This window comes from Bactrocera oleae, chromosome 4, assembly GCF_042242935.1.
Source record: "Bactrocera oleae isolate idBacOlea1 chromosome 4, idBacOlea1, whole genome shotgun sequence".
Classification (NCBI taxonomy): Eukaryota; Metazoa; Arthropoda; class Insecta; order Diptera; family Tephritidae; genus Bactrocera; species Bactrocera oleae.
The window spans coordinates 12,290,964-12,307,062 of NC_091538.1; the positions used below are offsets into that span (position 1 = coordinate 12,290,964).

General features: G+C 38.2%; 2 protein-coding genes across 2 annotated transcripts in view; one reads left to right on the forward strand and one right to left on the reverse strand.

Annotated features, from left to right (window-relative positions):
- The window catches only part of LOC106614433 (alpha-2C adrenergic receptor), a 219,257-nt gene that overhangs the window by 139,427 nt on the left and 63,731 nt on the right, over positions 1-16,099 (forward strand). The window lies entirely within an intron of this gene.
- LOC106614442 (uncharacterized) lies at positions 8,982-10,950 on the reverse strand. The gene has a single exon (XM_014230193.3). It carries the CDS (start codon positions 10,622-10,624, stop codon positions 9,140-9,142), a length of 1,485 nt encoding a protein of 494 aa, XP_014085668.2. The 5' UTR covers positions 10,625-10,950; the 3' UTR covers positions 8,982-9,139.

Genomic DNA, 16,099 nt, shown 5'->3' on the forward strand with positions numbered 1-16,099 from the left:
GTGTGCAAAATTTCAGATCGATATCTCAAAAATTGAGGAACTATTTCGCGTATATGCAGGCAGACGGACCCTCGCCACCTTGATAATTTATACGTACATATTTACACTTTATAGGGTCTCCGACGTTTACTTCTGGTTATTACAAACTTCGTTGGAAACTTAACATACCCTGTATGGGTTATAATGAACGAGCAACAAAATATACGTTACTTGCAGTTAAGAGTTGATTTTAATCTCTGAGACATGATAAAACAATCTTCTGTACGAATTCCATGATTCATATTGGAGTGTTCTCACTCTTGGTAATTGCCTTAGTACAGCTGATTGAAAAATGATGGACACCTCATTTGAAGACTTTTTTGTTGGCACATCTATCTTCAGCTAAGTTCCACTCTTTCCTTAAGTATGACGTGCGTAAATATTCACCCAAAATTGTTAATAAAAATGCGAAAACAGACTTTTACATTTTCAAATAGATTTTTAATTTTTTACCTACCTTTTTTACCAGCTGATCAAAATTGACCCGGACTGACAAAAAATGTTTTTTTCACTATTTTAATAAAAATCTTTTTATGGGCTTCAAATTAAAACATTCAAAATAAATATGCGCTTGAGCTAATTTTCCATAGACTTCTGGATTCTTCTTCGATTCGATTCGCTTCGATTAGTTGGATAAAATTAAGTCTTAGATTTTACTGGTCGAACATCTCTCACGAATAATTAATTCATATTTGCCTGATTTAATTGGATCCATTTGTTATGACTCTAAAACCCCAGACTCCTATCATCATAACCTTAGCAATCCTGTTATGCCAGTCGACCACAACAAAAAAAGTAAAAACAAACAATATTAGTCAATTATACCCAAAATGTCTGCCTTTCGGGTAATAAATCAGTTATCTCTGCGCCTGCTACGAGTAATAAGCTTTTTAGCTGCTTCCTAGCAATCGACGATATGCTTGTTGCCTTTATAGCAAACCAACGCCAATTCCACGCGTTTGTCGCTTGCCGCTTCCCTTTTGTTAATACAAAACTGTCTGTCTCTCGGAAAACTTCGCTTTGTTGCATGCAATATTTTATCTCTATACAAAGTCCAGTCTACATGCTCCTACGCTAGCTTTTCACGCTCACAAAGACCATTCATAGCCACAGACCGTTTCTGTGTAACCTTTCTGCCGTTACTTTACCATAGAGTTCCACGCACACTTACTGCACGAACTCCATTGAAATTGTCAACAAACTTCATGTGATATTCAATTCCATGTCGATTTCATTCGCTTTTGAATGGACAAGCGGCCATCATATGTGGCTTACGGGCGCCACAAGTCACAACAACGCAGACCTGAGACACATGCCGAGTGTTTGTGTGGACATATGAGACAATCTTGTCCGCACTCATTGTGTCGGTGTTCTTTGAGCTCAAAAGCTGAATGTCGTCGAAATCACATACACACACACACACACCAACGCGTGCACTGTGTTCCAAGTAGTCATCCTTTATTCACCTCGCTTTTCATTTCGGTTGCTTTGCAATCTGTCACTTCCTGTGTTTTCTTTCAAGGCATTGCCGTGTGGCACTTGTTTCGCATGCGCTTCACCGCTTTCGGTAGCATGTTGCATGCTACATGCAGCAATTTATTTGCCACACTATCTTGCATTGTGCGTTTATCTGCTCCTTGCAGTTGCCCTTTCAGCCGGTTCATGCAGCTTGTTCGCACCTTTGCTGCAATTTATGGAAATTACTTTTGAATTCGCTTTTATTTTTGGCTTCCTCACAATGTCCTCTGCATTGCATTCATTATGTTGCGTTAACTGTAGTATGCTTGCAGCATTTACTTTCTGCGCTCCAATTCGCCGTTTCAATGGCAGCGTCAATGATTTGCCATTTTTCTTTGTCTTCAGTTTTCCTGCCAATTTTCTTAATTTTTCCATTCCATTCATTATTTTTCAGTTTTCTGTGCAATATTGTTTGACTCCGACACTCCTCAACACCCGTTTGTCCTCATTCAGTCTGGCTGAGCTTAACAATTTCAATGAATTTTCATTTCAAGTGAGCTCAATGTAGCCCTTTTCACTATGCTGCTTCTTCCTGCTATTTTCGATTTAGTCCCCTTGTTTAAATTTCATCTTCATCTGCCTCTTTTCGTTTGCTATTCACTTCGTCGGCGTCGGCTTTTTAAGGTTTTCAAGAGTTTCTGTTTTTAATTATAAAGCAGTTCGTTGCACATAGTATCAGTTAGAAATTTTCGTATCTCTTTTCAAAAAAAAATAAAAAGACTCGACTTTCATACACTCTCGAGCTTTGAACTAGCACCAAAAAGGTTATAAAATGTGGCTTATTTCTGGAACTAATGAATTTCGTTCAGCACAATCTCTCAAGTGTGTTGCCATGAGGTATAAAGAAAAAGAAAAATTGCCAAGGCAGCCATATAAAGATCTATTAAAGAGAAATCCTTTACTTTTTCATCAAATTGAAAGTTCAAATATGCATCGATTTGTTCGATAAATTCCTGTCAATTTTGAGATGATTTCATAATGTCACTCTCATTGAAATACTCTTCCTTATAAGCAAAAAAACTGGAACGGTCAATTTTCACAAGCTTCTCTTAAAGTTTTTACCAGCAAAATCATCAACCGCCATCGACGGGAACTGGTAGTAATCACTTCGTGCAAGGTTCGAACTATAAGGTGTAGGCACGCGACTCAATCACGACCATTGCCATTTAGCCACCCACTTTTTATCACCAGTAACCAGCCACTTTAGAAATGGATCGATTTTGTTGCAATGGTTCCAAATGATATTTTGTGCAATTTTTAGCTCCGGAGCAATCGAAAAAGTGCTTACATGTCGATTCCATTATGTTATCGATATTTCGACAGCTAGCCTTCTGGAGCATGGTGTATCTTTGACATCAAAATTATCGGTACTTCATTGTTACAATATGAGGACCATAAACGCTATCCACATTTTCAGCCGCCTGGCTTGCGTTTAGGTCATATTTGAATTTTTTGTACATCTTTGACGCCTGCTCTGGACTATATAGGTTAGGTTAGTCTGGTGGGCCAATGAGCCATGTATAGACCAGTTTTGGTCCTTTGCGTTACCAGATGGAGTTTCGCTAAGAAGTCCATAAGGAGTAGTCATCCTTTAGGTCAACTGCGCTTGACGCGAAATCACTCTCTGTTCTTTGACCGGTAAGTTCCTACAGTCTCTTCTATCGAGTGCCAGTAGGAACTTTGTATACATATTTCCGATCTAACAGATCTTTACATATGATTTTGCCAAGTAGATCGTTTTATCGCGTTATGATTTCCCTTACCTTGATCCTGTCCAGATCATCTTTGTTGATCACATTTTCGGCTGACAGCAGTACACCACTCTTGGCAATCGCAGCCACTATCTCGTTGCCTTTGCTGTGAACTGGCACCTAGTAGAAGTGAAGTTGCTTGGTTCTAACGACACTCTCCACTGCTGCCCTGCTTTCCAAGATACTTCTGGCTCATATGCGAAACGATCGCTCTGTAGCCTTGATTGCTGCATGGCTGACCACGTAGATGTTGACTCTGGAGTTGTCTGCTGAGGCATTAGTGGCTAGCTGCACGGCTCTCCCAATAGCAAAGACCTCTGTTTGAAATGACCAGGAGCTGCCGTGGTCTACCTAACTGCGGACAGTATAAAGGTTTAATGTGTTGCGCGCAGCTAACATTTCTTTACGCCAACCATCTTTTTTATGTTTACTCTGAACCCTTCTTTCCCAATTTAAAAGTGGGAGCATGTAGTCGGTGCTTGCCAGACCACCATCACGCACCGAGCTATGTCCGAAGGTTCTATATATAAATTCTCCTGCAGTAACGTTATGCACAGCGCAGCGAGTCTCTGAACCCTTTCCGTTGGCTTCCGGTAGAATAAATTTCTGTAAGCCTGTCCACTACTGCACTGTAGATCAAAATCAGTCTTACAACCGCTCTTTAGCACCAGTACATGACGGTGGAAGAAAGCCACCAGGTTGTGCCCTAGTCATCTGCCTACCCGTCGACTTAACCATGTCGGCCCGTCTGTCAGTGTGTACGAACTAGAACTAGTATCTCAATTTTCGAGATATCGATCTGAAACACGTTATTTTCTCGCCAATATTTTGTTTACTTTTCGGACCACTATAGCATATACATAGCTGTCATACAAACTGAACGATTGTAATCAAGTTCTTGTATGTAAAACTTATTTACTTATTTATTTGCTAAGATATCTTCACGAAGTTAAGCATGACTGATTGTCCAAGACAACGGTACAATCTCCGAAGAAATTGTTGAGATCGGTTCACTATAAGATATAGCTGCCATACAAACCGAACGATCAAAACCAAATTCTTGTATGGAATCTTTTGTAACTGTGAAGTGTATTATAGCTTCGGTGCAACCGAAGTTAACAGTGCTCTTAATCACACGTAAAGACGGATAAGCGAAGTGTCATCCCAAATATTTGCATTTGTACAATCCCATATCTAACTGGTTTAGTTTTAGACGCTACAACTAATTTTTGGTTGAATAAAATTTGTATGCAACATGTTGCAAAAGTATAAAAATTTGCATTAGAATGTCTCATTGTACTTTTCGCTTTATAATTTTTAAATTAGCATATCGGTACACTGTGCGCTGTATCAGTAGTCAAAACTCACCTTAATGGACACCATTCTTCGCACGCCATTTTAATGCTTATGCGCCAGAGCATAAAGAGATAGCAAGCAAATTTGTTTTAATAAAATTTACATCAATACAATTAACTCAACCAAAATTTGAATAGTCACAGCTGTGGTACACATAAAAGGTATAGCAACGGCACAGCCAAGTCGAAGCTGCGAACCAACGCCACACTACTCTTGAGAGCGTATAACTAGGCCAATAGTAACTGTAAAATGTGACGTTGATGCTAACGTCGTATCCTTTGCTTACAACCCGAACATTCCTTTTCATTGCCCATTGACTTTAAACGGGCACGTGAACTCCTGACCCCTTAATGAGGCGGCAGTCTTACTGCTCGCGCACAATAGCATGGTGATTTAGCGCAGCGCCGCTTTTGTTTGTTCGACACTTGGCAACTACTTACTTACATGTCTGTCCGACCGTCACTTGTTTGCTGGCTGACTATCCGTCTGTCACTTGTGGCACAAACAATTAGCTGCAAATGCCAACTAGCCAAACTATTAGTCCTGATGAGGCAGTCAGCTGACAGTAACGCTTGGCTGTGCATCGTAGACAGCTTGACAGCTAGCTGTGCGCCCTCATTTCAAATTCGCTAGTTATGTGCTTCATATAATATTAGACGCTTGCTAATTTAATGTTGTTTGCATATTATGCTTAGTTATTGTTGTTGTTTATTTAATTTTTTGCTCGCTAATTTTTGTTGGTCGGTTATAAAATGTAGATTATATATAACACTTTAGCGCTCGCATGAAAGTTTCGACGAAAGTTTACACTAAAGTACTCCTTCCCCCCACTTGGCCACTTTTATTGCCCCCTTGTACCGTTTTATGACATAACTGTTAATATAATATTCAGTTGAATTACCACGAGCGTTTAAAGTATTATCCATTAAGCTTTTTAATACAATTTTAACAAAACATTACTAGTGCCATAGACCTCCGACGCTACAAATACTTCAACTACCTTGAAATTCAATTTGTGTACACTTGTACAGTATTTACTTACAAACATATTATATATATGGTACACAAAAGTAGTATATCAAACTTAGCTTAAGTCCTTTAAGTATGTGTATTTCTGTTTTTAAGGAATTTCGTGCACAAAATGGTCGGCACGTGGCCATTCAGTATGCAAAATGCGCGGAACCGCCCGGCTGAGGTGTAGCCGTAAGGCCTGCTAACTGCTGATATGCGTAGAAAATTGGTTTGTTTGCCTAGCTGTTTTTGACTCTTTAAGTCTTTTAAAATCAAAACAAATATTTGTGCATTTGGCCAATTTGATTTATTTGATTTTCTCTTTCTACTTCAATTACTTAAGCGCGTGGTGCTCCAACTTTTAAGTGAGACAGTAAATTTCGGACTCAACTTGTCTAACTTAAAAGAATATAATGTTTACTACCACTGAGTTTCTTACTATGTTTGCTAGAAGTATAAATTAAAATATTAAAGAATATTATTTCTGAACAAAACTTACTTTTTTAAATATAAATTACATGCGACACACGACATGTGACATACGACAAATCAATGAGAAAACGATTTGATTTGATTTGACGATTTGATAACAGTCTGATCTTTGCTTGCAAAAATATTGTATACATATACCTTATATGCCAACTCGCAATTAATCTTTGTGCAAGTAATCTCTCAAATATTATTAGAGCATACCTGGGTCTTTCTGATAGCGGAAGTAATATCAGGGGAGATCACAGAGTGAAAGGTCTCAAAATGTCAGGACACATACCAGGGTGGAGCGAATATTAAAAAAAAATTTTTTTGCTTTGCCTGAGGGTAAAATTTTCAGATTATAAAAAAAAAATTTTTTGGAAAAAAAAATTTTAACATCTAGAGGCTACTTTTAAAGTAAATTTCGAGTAAAAATTTTTATTGCATAGAAAAAATTTAAATAAGTGTTCTAGAAGCTGTGGAGAGTCCTTTAGTTATATATAATATTTATTCAGAAACAATCGTGAATAGACCCTCTCTTTGCGTATCCGTTGCAGTAGTTCCCATAGCATTCATAAATGGCTATTGTCTTTCACAAGACTTCAATCGGAGACGACTTCGCTCTTTCTTATAATTTTTCTGCTGTTATTTTTGTTTTTGTTTTTGTATTCCCACATACAACTCTTTTCCGAAATATTTCGCGTAAGAGTCAACATACCTTTTATTTGCCAGACTTAAGCACAAATACTTGAAAACACAGCGGCTGCGACTCCACGTTTTTGATCCAACCAAGTGGTTGTCAATAACAATGGCATAAAATAAAAGGGTATCATAATGGTGGATTTTATGATGGTAAGGGCTTTCCGATAAATAAAAACTCTAAATGAGCGCACCATATTCTGAATTTGCAAAAACTTTATGCCACTTGAGCACACAGCAGCAACACATTACGGTATTTACGCGTTGGTCCTTTGTATTTGCGTCAATAATAAAGTGATTGGCGCGCATATTATAGAAGCGAAAAGGCAAAACTCAAAAATTAATAAAAATCAAAAAAAAATATCGCAAAGTGAACAAGAAATGTCGAAAAAGCACAGCCATTAAGTATCGGCATTACAAGTCTGCCGCTTACGTCTTCTCACTAAAGTCATGTACCTGCTATGCGCATGAAACATCTGGCAACTCCACCGCTTCACTACTCAACTTGCTTGTTCGGCGACAGAGTCTATGACAAGCCCATCAATAGCGGCACTCACAGTGCCACTCAAAAGACTCGAATGCTGACAGTCTGCTGACGCCTGCCGTTCGGTATTGATGTCATCATCAACTCAACTCTGCGATTCCGCGCTGTCTCACAACTGCGCCGATTGCCACACCTTTCGCCAGACATATCTACATATGAGTGCCTTCCTGCTGTTGGCTTCCGTGCTCGCCTATAGAATGTCATGTAAATTCAGTCAAGCAAAAATGTAATTTCCCTCGCGCCAAGCTGTCAGCACAGAAGTCACCTGTAGCAGCATAAAGTGGCGGAGAGATATAGTGGAGGAGAGTGTTGCCTGAAAATATTTAAATTGGCAAAAAAGCATCGATACTTTTTTTTTTTTATGTTATGCAAGTAAGCGCTGAAGGCAAGCAGTCGCGCTCACGGTAATTGTATTTTTGCCGTTCTTCGTTTTTACAATAACTGAATTTACCACTTATGTACAAGTATTATAATATACGTACATTGTATGTATATGCTCGTGTAGGCGCTTCGGTACTCCGAATTTGCATATATGAGCAACGTAAAAGAAGGCTGAATTGGCACGAAGAATTTATGAAATGCTGTATTTCTTCAATTTTTGCACACATAAGAAGGGAGACCACTTCACTTATTCGCATTTAACGACCACTGCAATTTTCTTCAAACTCTTCGATTTTTTCATTGAATGTACATATATTGGTCCATGAGGATGTATTAGTGATTTGATGGCCGATGATATTTGTATATTTGATTTGAACAAATCGCGGGGGAACTCTCTGATGCTTAAGTCTACGGAAGGTGAAAAGATAGTAATAAAAAATTTTGTAGAGACGGAAATCTCTCCTAACACCTTGGAAAATATCAATCTTTGAAGCTCCCCTGTTAATAGAAGAATTATGTTTATCCCTTCAGAGTATAAGAACGATTTAATCATAACCGATTCTGTCCTGGTTCTGTTTCTGCCCATAATTTGGAGTTATCCTAGAGAAAATAGCTTTTTATTAATCTTTCCACAAAATCTGACTTGTTGTCAATTTAAATGTAATTTCATAATACCACTCTCCTAGAAACCTTCATTCGAATTGGCAAAAACCTAGTACAGTCTATTTTCACAAGCTTCTTTGTGGCAAATTTTTCACCAGCAAAACTTTCACCATAGACAGGGATAGGTAATAATCACTTGGTGACAGATCCGAACTTTAAGATGGAAGCATAAGAATATCTAACCAAGTTCTCCGAGTTTCTGACGAGTCACTATCGATGTGTGTGGTCTCTAACAGAATTTTTTTTGTTCCTTATAGAACAGAACTCCTCTACCATTGGGCAAAAGCTGGCCACCACTGGACAATTGCTTATTACAGACATTACCATTGTTGACAGTACTGGTCCAAAGTAAAAGTTAGCCGTGAGTGGACAGCTTTTACTAAACATTTTCCTCACAATCCTACCAAATACATATTAAAGTCTTCCCAACAGTCAAACCTTGCTTAACCACGGTAGGCGCCGGCTCATAGCAATCCGACATTTTCGCATGAAAAAAACAAAACAACTAACAAAGAAGAAGTTATATCCAAAGTTTTTTAGTAAAATACTTATAGCTTGGAAACTTTATTATCAAATCGAAATACATTTTAAACAAATTTAAATTGAATTCCAATTTGAAACGAAATTCGTCAGCCAGATTGTTGATTATGTTCGAACACCAACTCTCACACCACGCAACCCCCACACTCTCTGCAATTTGGCCTTGTCACTTGCACATGCCACAACTCGTCACAATTATATCACGCTGAGGTTTACCGCTATTAGTGCCGTAATCCTGCACGGCATCCAATATCCAAAGACCACGCCGCACACGACCAAACGCGATGCGTTTGCCATTAAGCACTTTCAGCGGTTTGAAACTGATTGAAAAGCTGAGAAACCGCCGCTTGCTGCCACGCACGTAGCGGCTGGGAAACGACAATACACCAGCGCCACTACCGTGATCCAATACAGTCGTATCATGTTCGATACTATGAGCCGTCAGCGTCTTATTGTCGGTCAATGCCAGTTCGCCTTCCAGCCACATCGGCGGAAAGAGTCGCGTAAAGCTCATGCGTTCGCCATTCTCTGTGGTGCACATGCGCACAAACTCGAGCACCACCTCTGGGCAGGCCTCGGTGAACAGCTGTATGACGATGCGGCCCAACGGACGTATGCCCTTAACCTCGAGATCGAAAAAGATGCGTGGTCGCAGCAAGCGACGCAACATACCCTCATCCGTTGAGACTGTGATATCCTGATACCGTTTCAATACGTGCAGCGGTATGCCGTAATGCTTACTTTCATCACGGGTAATAAGTTGATTAAAAGCGGCGCTGCCTTGTGTATCCTCTTTGGAGTCTTTGGAGGATGTGTGATGAACGCAACGCTTACGATGATGGTTCTTGTTCAGCGCGTAAGAGGAGCGATGTGGCTTTGGTGGTATACGCGTGTCATCATTCCATTCTTTACGTGTGATGCGATGCCAGAAATGACGTAAAGGCATCGCCAGACGTGCATGCTGAAAGGCGGCACGTTGCTCAGCCGACGACGTTTGTTTGACTTTTTTATTTTTATTCTCCGGAAAACTGCGCGAAGGCGACTCAAAATGATGAACATGTGGACCATGTTGACCAAAAACGGCAATGCCACTGTTACTGCTAAAGCTCTCACCCCTGCGACAGCGCGGCACATAATTACACGAAGAGCGCCCATCTTCGCAAATATCGACACCGGCATGACCGGGGAATTTCTCATGCATATCGACGCAGGAGGCTAAGCAGTGCCGCCCATCGCCGGCGCCGCCACAGATGCAGCAACAGCCAAAAGTGCCGCACGATTTGCAATCGTATAAGAGCATCGCGGACTTGTCACGTTCGTAGCTGCCGAGCGTGTCGCTGTTGCTTACATGTTTGCCAAAACGTACAGACGGTGCTGTCTGCGAAGTCGTTGTCGCCACAGTCGAAATACTTGTAGTGCCCGTGGCCGAGGGTGTTGTCGAGGCGGGCGCCGTAGTGAAGGTGCGCGAGTTGCTGCGTCGCTGTATGGCTGTGCGCACGGAGTTCATCATCTCGGTGAATGACATTTCGCGTCGCGGCCGATTCAGTGGACGTAACGGTGGTTGGCTATTCACAACGCTTTTGGCGTTCTGCACGCGCGCACGATGCGCTATATACTCCTGCTTGCGCTCGCTGTTGTTCGGCAAACGCATGCGGCTCTTGAGCAAATTGATGCGCGCCAAACTGTTGGAAATGGAGGAGGGTACATGCCGCAGCCGGTGTGCGCTGCGGACTGCGGTTTTTCTAATCGAATTAATGTTGGAAATTTTACTGCGAAATGCGACTGGAACAAGAAAATTTCACGTCTTCCAAATGTTGGCCAAATTTTGTACGGAAATTTTAGCAAATTATTTCGGCTCGCAGAAATATGTATGAATTTTCGTTTTTGTTTGTTCTTGTCCAGAATTAAATATTCTTTTGAATGAAATGAAAACAAAATAGAAAATGGAAAAATGAAAATCAAATATAGCAAGTTGTGACAGAAATAAAATTTTGAAACAAAAAAATACATCATATTTTGGGACCAATTTGATTTTTATGGGAGAGTTTGGTATTACAATTCACCTGCAAGGTAGAGTTGTTATATTTATCATATGAAAATTTTATATATTTTCTATATTTTATCGAATTAATAATTTTATATATTTGATAAATAATTAATAAATAATAAAATGTTTTAAAATTATTGAGGTTTTGTAAGCTTTAACAGCTTGATAATACTGACGATAGTTTGGAGTTAGGAAAACATCTGTCAAATATATAGCAAAAGTTTAGAAGAGATATTCTTGATATTGGGAAAGCACTTGCAACAGAATAACTCAGTATATACTTGTAGTAAAGTATTCTACCGAATAAAGTTGATATTTCATAAATTTTTTTTCCTAACTCTGGTATTTATGTTAATGATCATATTGTATAATATTAACTGTCAAATGGAGGTCGATTTAATCTGAGTGTAACTCTCATCTCTGACATATAATAATACAAATTTTGTTACAGAATTAGCCACTTGATATATGTCTATCACAGAGAGGGAGAAAGAGATAAAGAGAGACAGAGCGAGAGAAAGAAAGACATAGAGAGCGTGAGGTAGCACTTCGAAAACAGTCAACTTTATCTTTGTGTTGACGTTTCCGTATAAAATCATGTTGCTTAGCACTTTCTTCCGCCAGGTCATCGCTGCTAAAGCAAAAATCAAAGTTTCACATTACACAGACCATCAGGGAGAGTTTAGTATATCAGAAATACGAACTTTATACAATTTACTTTAGAGCTCTAGTTTCTGAATTGGTAAGGTCAAGTAGCTAGTCAAAGCAAATGGAGTAGTCGAGCTGTAAAAGAAATGGTTCGAAAGAAATACAAGGTTTCTTGTTCTTTGGCTCTCCCATGCAAAAACGTATTCCCAAAATAGAACAAAAATACTATGTATACTTACTACTGATCTAGGGAAATTATAACTCAAATTTAGTACCATGATTTTTTCGTTTTATAAGCTTTCAATTACTCAATCGCTGCATTGATTATTTTAAGGCAAGATAATATATCTTGTAGCAGTACATTTGAAGATATAAACAATTTATGGACAAAGAGTTCCTTAGACTAAATCGCTATTGAATGAAAGTTATTTGCGAATAGCTATAACAATTAATCACATTCATACAACATCAATAAAGATAGCGCGACTGACGAGCTTATTAAACGGGCCTTTTCGTATACATCTCGAGACAACTACGCAGTTCCTGTCTTACTCCTCTGAACACGGTATATTAAATTCGCCGCGAAGTTTTTAACATCCAAGGAACCAGCCATGTCCGTTGGTCTGTATATATGCGAAGCAATCCTTCAGTTATCAGAGTGATCGACCTTGAATTTTACAGACGTCGTTTTCTCAACAAGAAGTCGCTCATTTGTCGGAATCGTCAATATCGGATCGCTATAGCATGCAGCCGACAAACTGACCGATCAAAAGCTAAGAAATGCTTGTGTGAAAATTATTATAATATGCAGCCAATTAATACATGAATAGCAGCTAGGTCAAACGAACGTTAATGGATGTTTTGATCAAAAGAAAATCACAGTTCTTAAATATAAGAGACTTTCATAGAATTATTTATTTGTATAAACAACGAATTGGTATATGGCGAAGAGAATCTGTTATAACATATAACCGATTAGAATAGATTTTCGAATATGGTCCTCATATTAGTAAAGCAATTCCAAGTTTCATTCTGGATAAGGTTCAACGTAAGCGCGATCTCATTTTTCCACCGACATCAAAAAAAAATGGTATACACGATTATTATCCCGTAGGCTATAGCGAGATCTCTAAAGCTTCTTTCACCAGAAAAAAAACTTCATATAATCCATCAGCAATTCGGAGGATACCTTACCTTGCTACAGACAGCGCGCCACTTAAGTGAAGTTCTGTCAATCGTTTTGTATGGGCACATTAACAAGCCACACTCCGCTAGTAATTACTTGCCATTAGCGCAGTTTCAAGGTGAAGTCAGTTTAAACCTTTTCATGGCATTGACATGATAGCAGACACTTACACCAAATATGTGTGAGCAATTACGCTAAAAGAGTAGTAAAAATATACAATATACTTCGCTGACATAGTAGCTGTGTCATATTTGTGCTTAACCCCCAAAACCTAAACAAAAAGACCTCAATAATAACATATATTCTCACCCACAGTTGTAAAATGGCGCTACTTGCCACACATGCCTACGCTTTACAAAGGCATAATTCTGGTTTTCCGCCAAGCTGCAGAAAGTGTTGTTGTAAATGGCAAATCTTAGTAATTTTCCAACTATTTCGACAAAGATATGCTTGCCAGCGGGTAGCAAGCAAAAATCTATGCTAACACAGTCACACATACATACTTGTATATTAGCAATAAATTGCAGCAACGCGCATTTGCGTGTGTGCGTATGTGTGTAGTGCGTGCAATTCAATTAAGTAATTTCTAGTTGATTTCAAAAACACCGTTGAGCCTTCAAGTATTTCACAAGGCAAAAACTTTATAATTAATTACATAACGATGTCTACGCCGCTACACCGTTACACGACATGCAACTTTGTGGCCAAGGGGAAAACTAGTTATTTGCGTTGACTGGGCGCCTAATTAGATTTGCATGTAGCCAATGAAAAAGCAACAACAACAACTGGTAAAGGTGAAAATTTGCATATACAATATGTGGATGTACAGGGCGTATACGTAACATATAGCATTGAACTAATGTAAGGGAAAGATAAGCAGCTGGCGGGAAATTTAGCTTTTAGAGGCACACATGTAGCCACTTGAACTAATAAATTGCTGAAATGAGGCTGCAGTAAGCATGTTTAAAGCGCTGATTTACCGATAGCTAGGGAACTAACTATACAAATATTCTTTACATATGTATATATAAAAATACATATTATAAATATATACAAAAATACATATTATAAATATATAAGTACATATATATGTGCATATACAAGTATAAAGGTGCGCTTTAGTGCAGCGCTATTGAAGCGGCAACGCATTTTAGCGCCTTCAAGTGCGCACGTGTATATGTATATGTGTATAAGTAACGTAACCGCATGCATATATCAACTTTGTGGCCTGCTGTATGAGCTGGTGACAAGTGAAATGTGAAGTGCTAGAGGTGATATAGGTGAATGGAGCACTTAAAAAAAGTCACATGATAAACCTTTTCAAACCTCATTAATAACCAACACGCACGGTTTTGTAATTAAGCAGCACCCGCACGCGTGCTTCTGTGTGTGTAAGTTTATCTGCATAACGTAAAGCGCTCATTTTCACGCCTACAAGCCATTAAATTGCGTATACGCCCTGGCAGCCATATATCACAGCGCAGCCGGCAGTGCATGTAAATAATTCAGATTAATTTTATAAAATATTACTTTTATGCAGAAATATATATTTTATGCACATAATAAATATATATACAAACATACGCACATATATTCATGTACCTATATATATTATATATTAGGGTGGGCTGAAAAAATTATTTAAATTTTTAATCTTTTAATTTTTTTTCCTTATATACTATGAAAATATCGTCAGAAATGACAAAAACAACAAGAAAAAAAGTTTGAAAGCACGGAAGTATAATACGCTTCATAGGGGTAGTTCTTAAAGCAGAGAAGGGGTATAAAATGATGTCTATCTGGATTTTGATCGTTCAGTTTGTATGATGGCTATATGCTATAGTGGTTCAATCTAAACAATTTGCTTGGAGTTTATGGTGCTCTCTAGGACAACCTGTGCCTAATTTCGTAAAAGTATTTTTCCAAATACAAAAGTTTTCCTTACAAGGACTGGCTTTTCATCGTCAGTTTGTATGGCAGCTATATGCTATAGTGGTCCAATCTGAACAATTTCCTTGTAGATTGTGTCATTGCTGCAGGCAATAAGCCATCCAAAATATGGTGAAGATATATTGTCAAATAAAATAGTTTTCCATACAAGAACTTGATTTCAATAGGTCAGTTTGTATGACATCTATACCCTGCAGTGATCCGATATCAACGATTCCCATAAAATAGCAGTTTCTGTGTGATCGATATCTCAGAAACTAAGCGAGTGGTTCTCGTATATATGAATAAAATTATAAAAAAATTTTAAATTTTATAATATAATTTTAGCTAAGGAATAAAAATAAAACAAATTGACCCACCCTGATATCTATAAATATGCTAAAATTTTTAATAAACGCTCACATAATAATACCGCGAAAACGTAAAATTTTATCTAAGAAGTAAAATAAAAAATATAAAATAAAAAACTTGGCCAACCCTAATATATGTATGTATAAAAATATGCAACGCCTTTACAATTTTTTAAGGAATAAAACTTTAAAAAAAAATTGGATCACCCTAATATATAAAAATTTGCAACGCTTTGTTTCAACACACATACTTGTATGTATATGCGTACTAAATGTATATATAGTTAATTTGCACATTTTTACCAGCTTTTTTGCATATTCATATAATTTGTTACACCCAGCAGGCGTATAAAACCAAAATACAGCTGTATATATATTTTATATATATTTATATAAATAAACGAATATACATACATATATACCATGCACATGTACGATATGTGTATGTGCCACACAGCACGTAGTCATAAATAGCAACACATGTTGACAGCTTGTAATTTATTAATATGTAACCATTTAGCAGAATGATTGAGGTAATTAAATGTCATCCGACAGTCAGTACAACTGCATGGCTGTAAACACACACACATACATACCAGCATATAACCACATTTTGTGACACATACACAGAAGTATGCGTGGTATGAAAACAGTCGTATTATGTGGAATACTCGACAACACCCAGCTAATTGATATGTATTTGTGTGCACACACACATACATTTTACTAACTGACTGCTTTCACAACGCTGCAAAGTGGCTGCTATTGCCTGTGTGACTCTCTGCTGCCAAGCAAATGTAAATATGCAAAAAAGCTTAGTCATACTTTAGAGAGGCGCTCAAAGCGAAGCACTTAGGTCGCTCTCGTATAGGGTAGCATATTGATAACTAATACGATAATAATGTCAAAAGCCAATAATAGTATCAGTATCTGTACTTGCCGACT

Bases quoted from the DNA above. Each gene is read 5' to 3' on its own strand.
- LOC106614442 (XM_014230193.3), bottom strand. From the start codon at position 10,624: ATGCGTTTGCCGAACAACAGCGAGCGCAAGCAGGAGTATATAGCGCAT.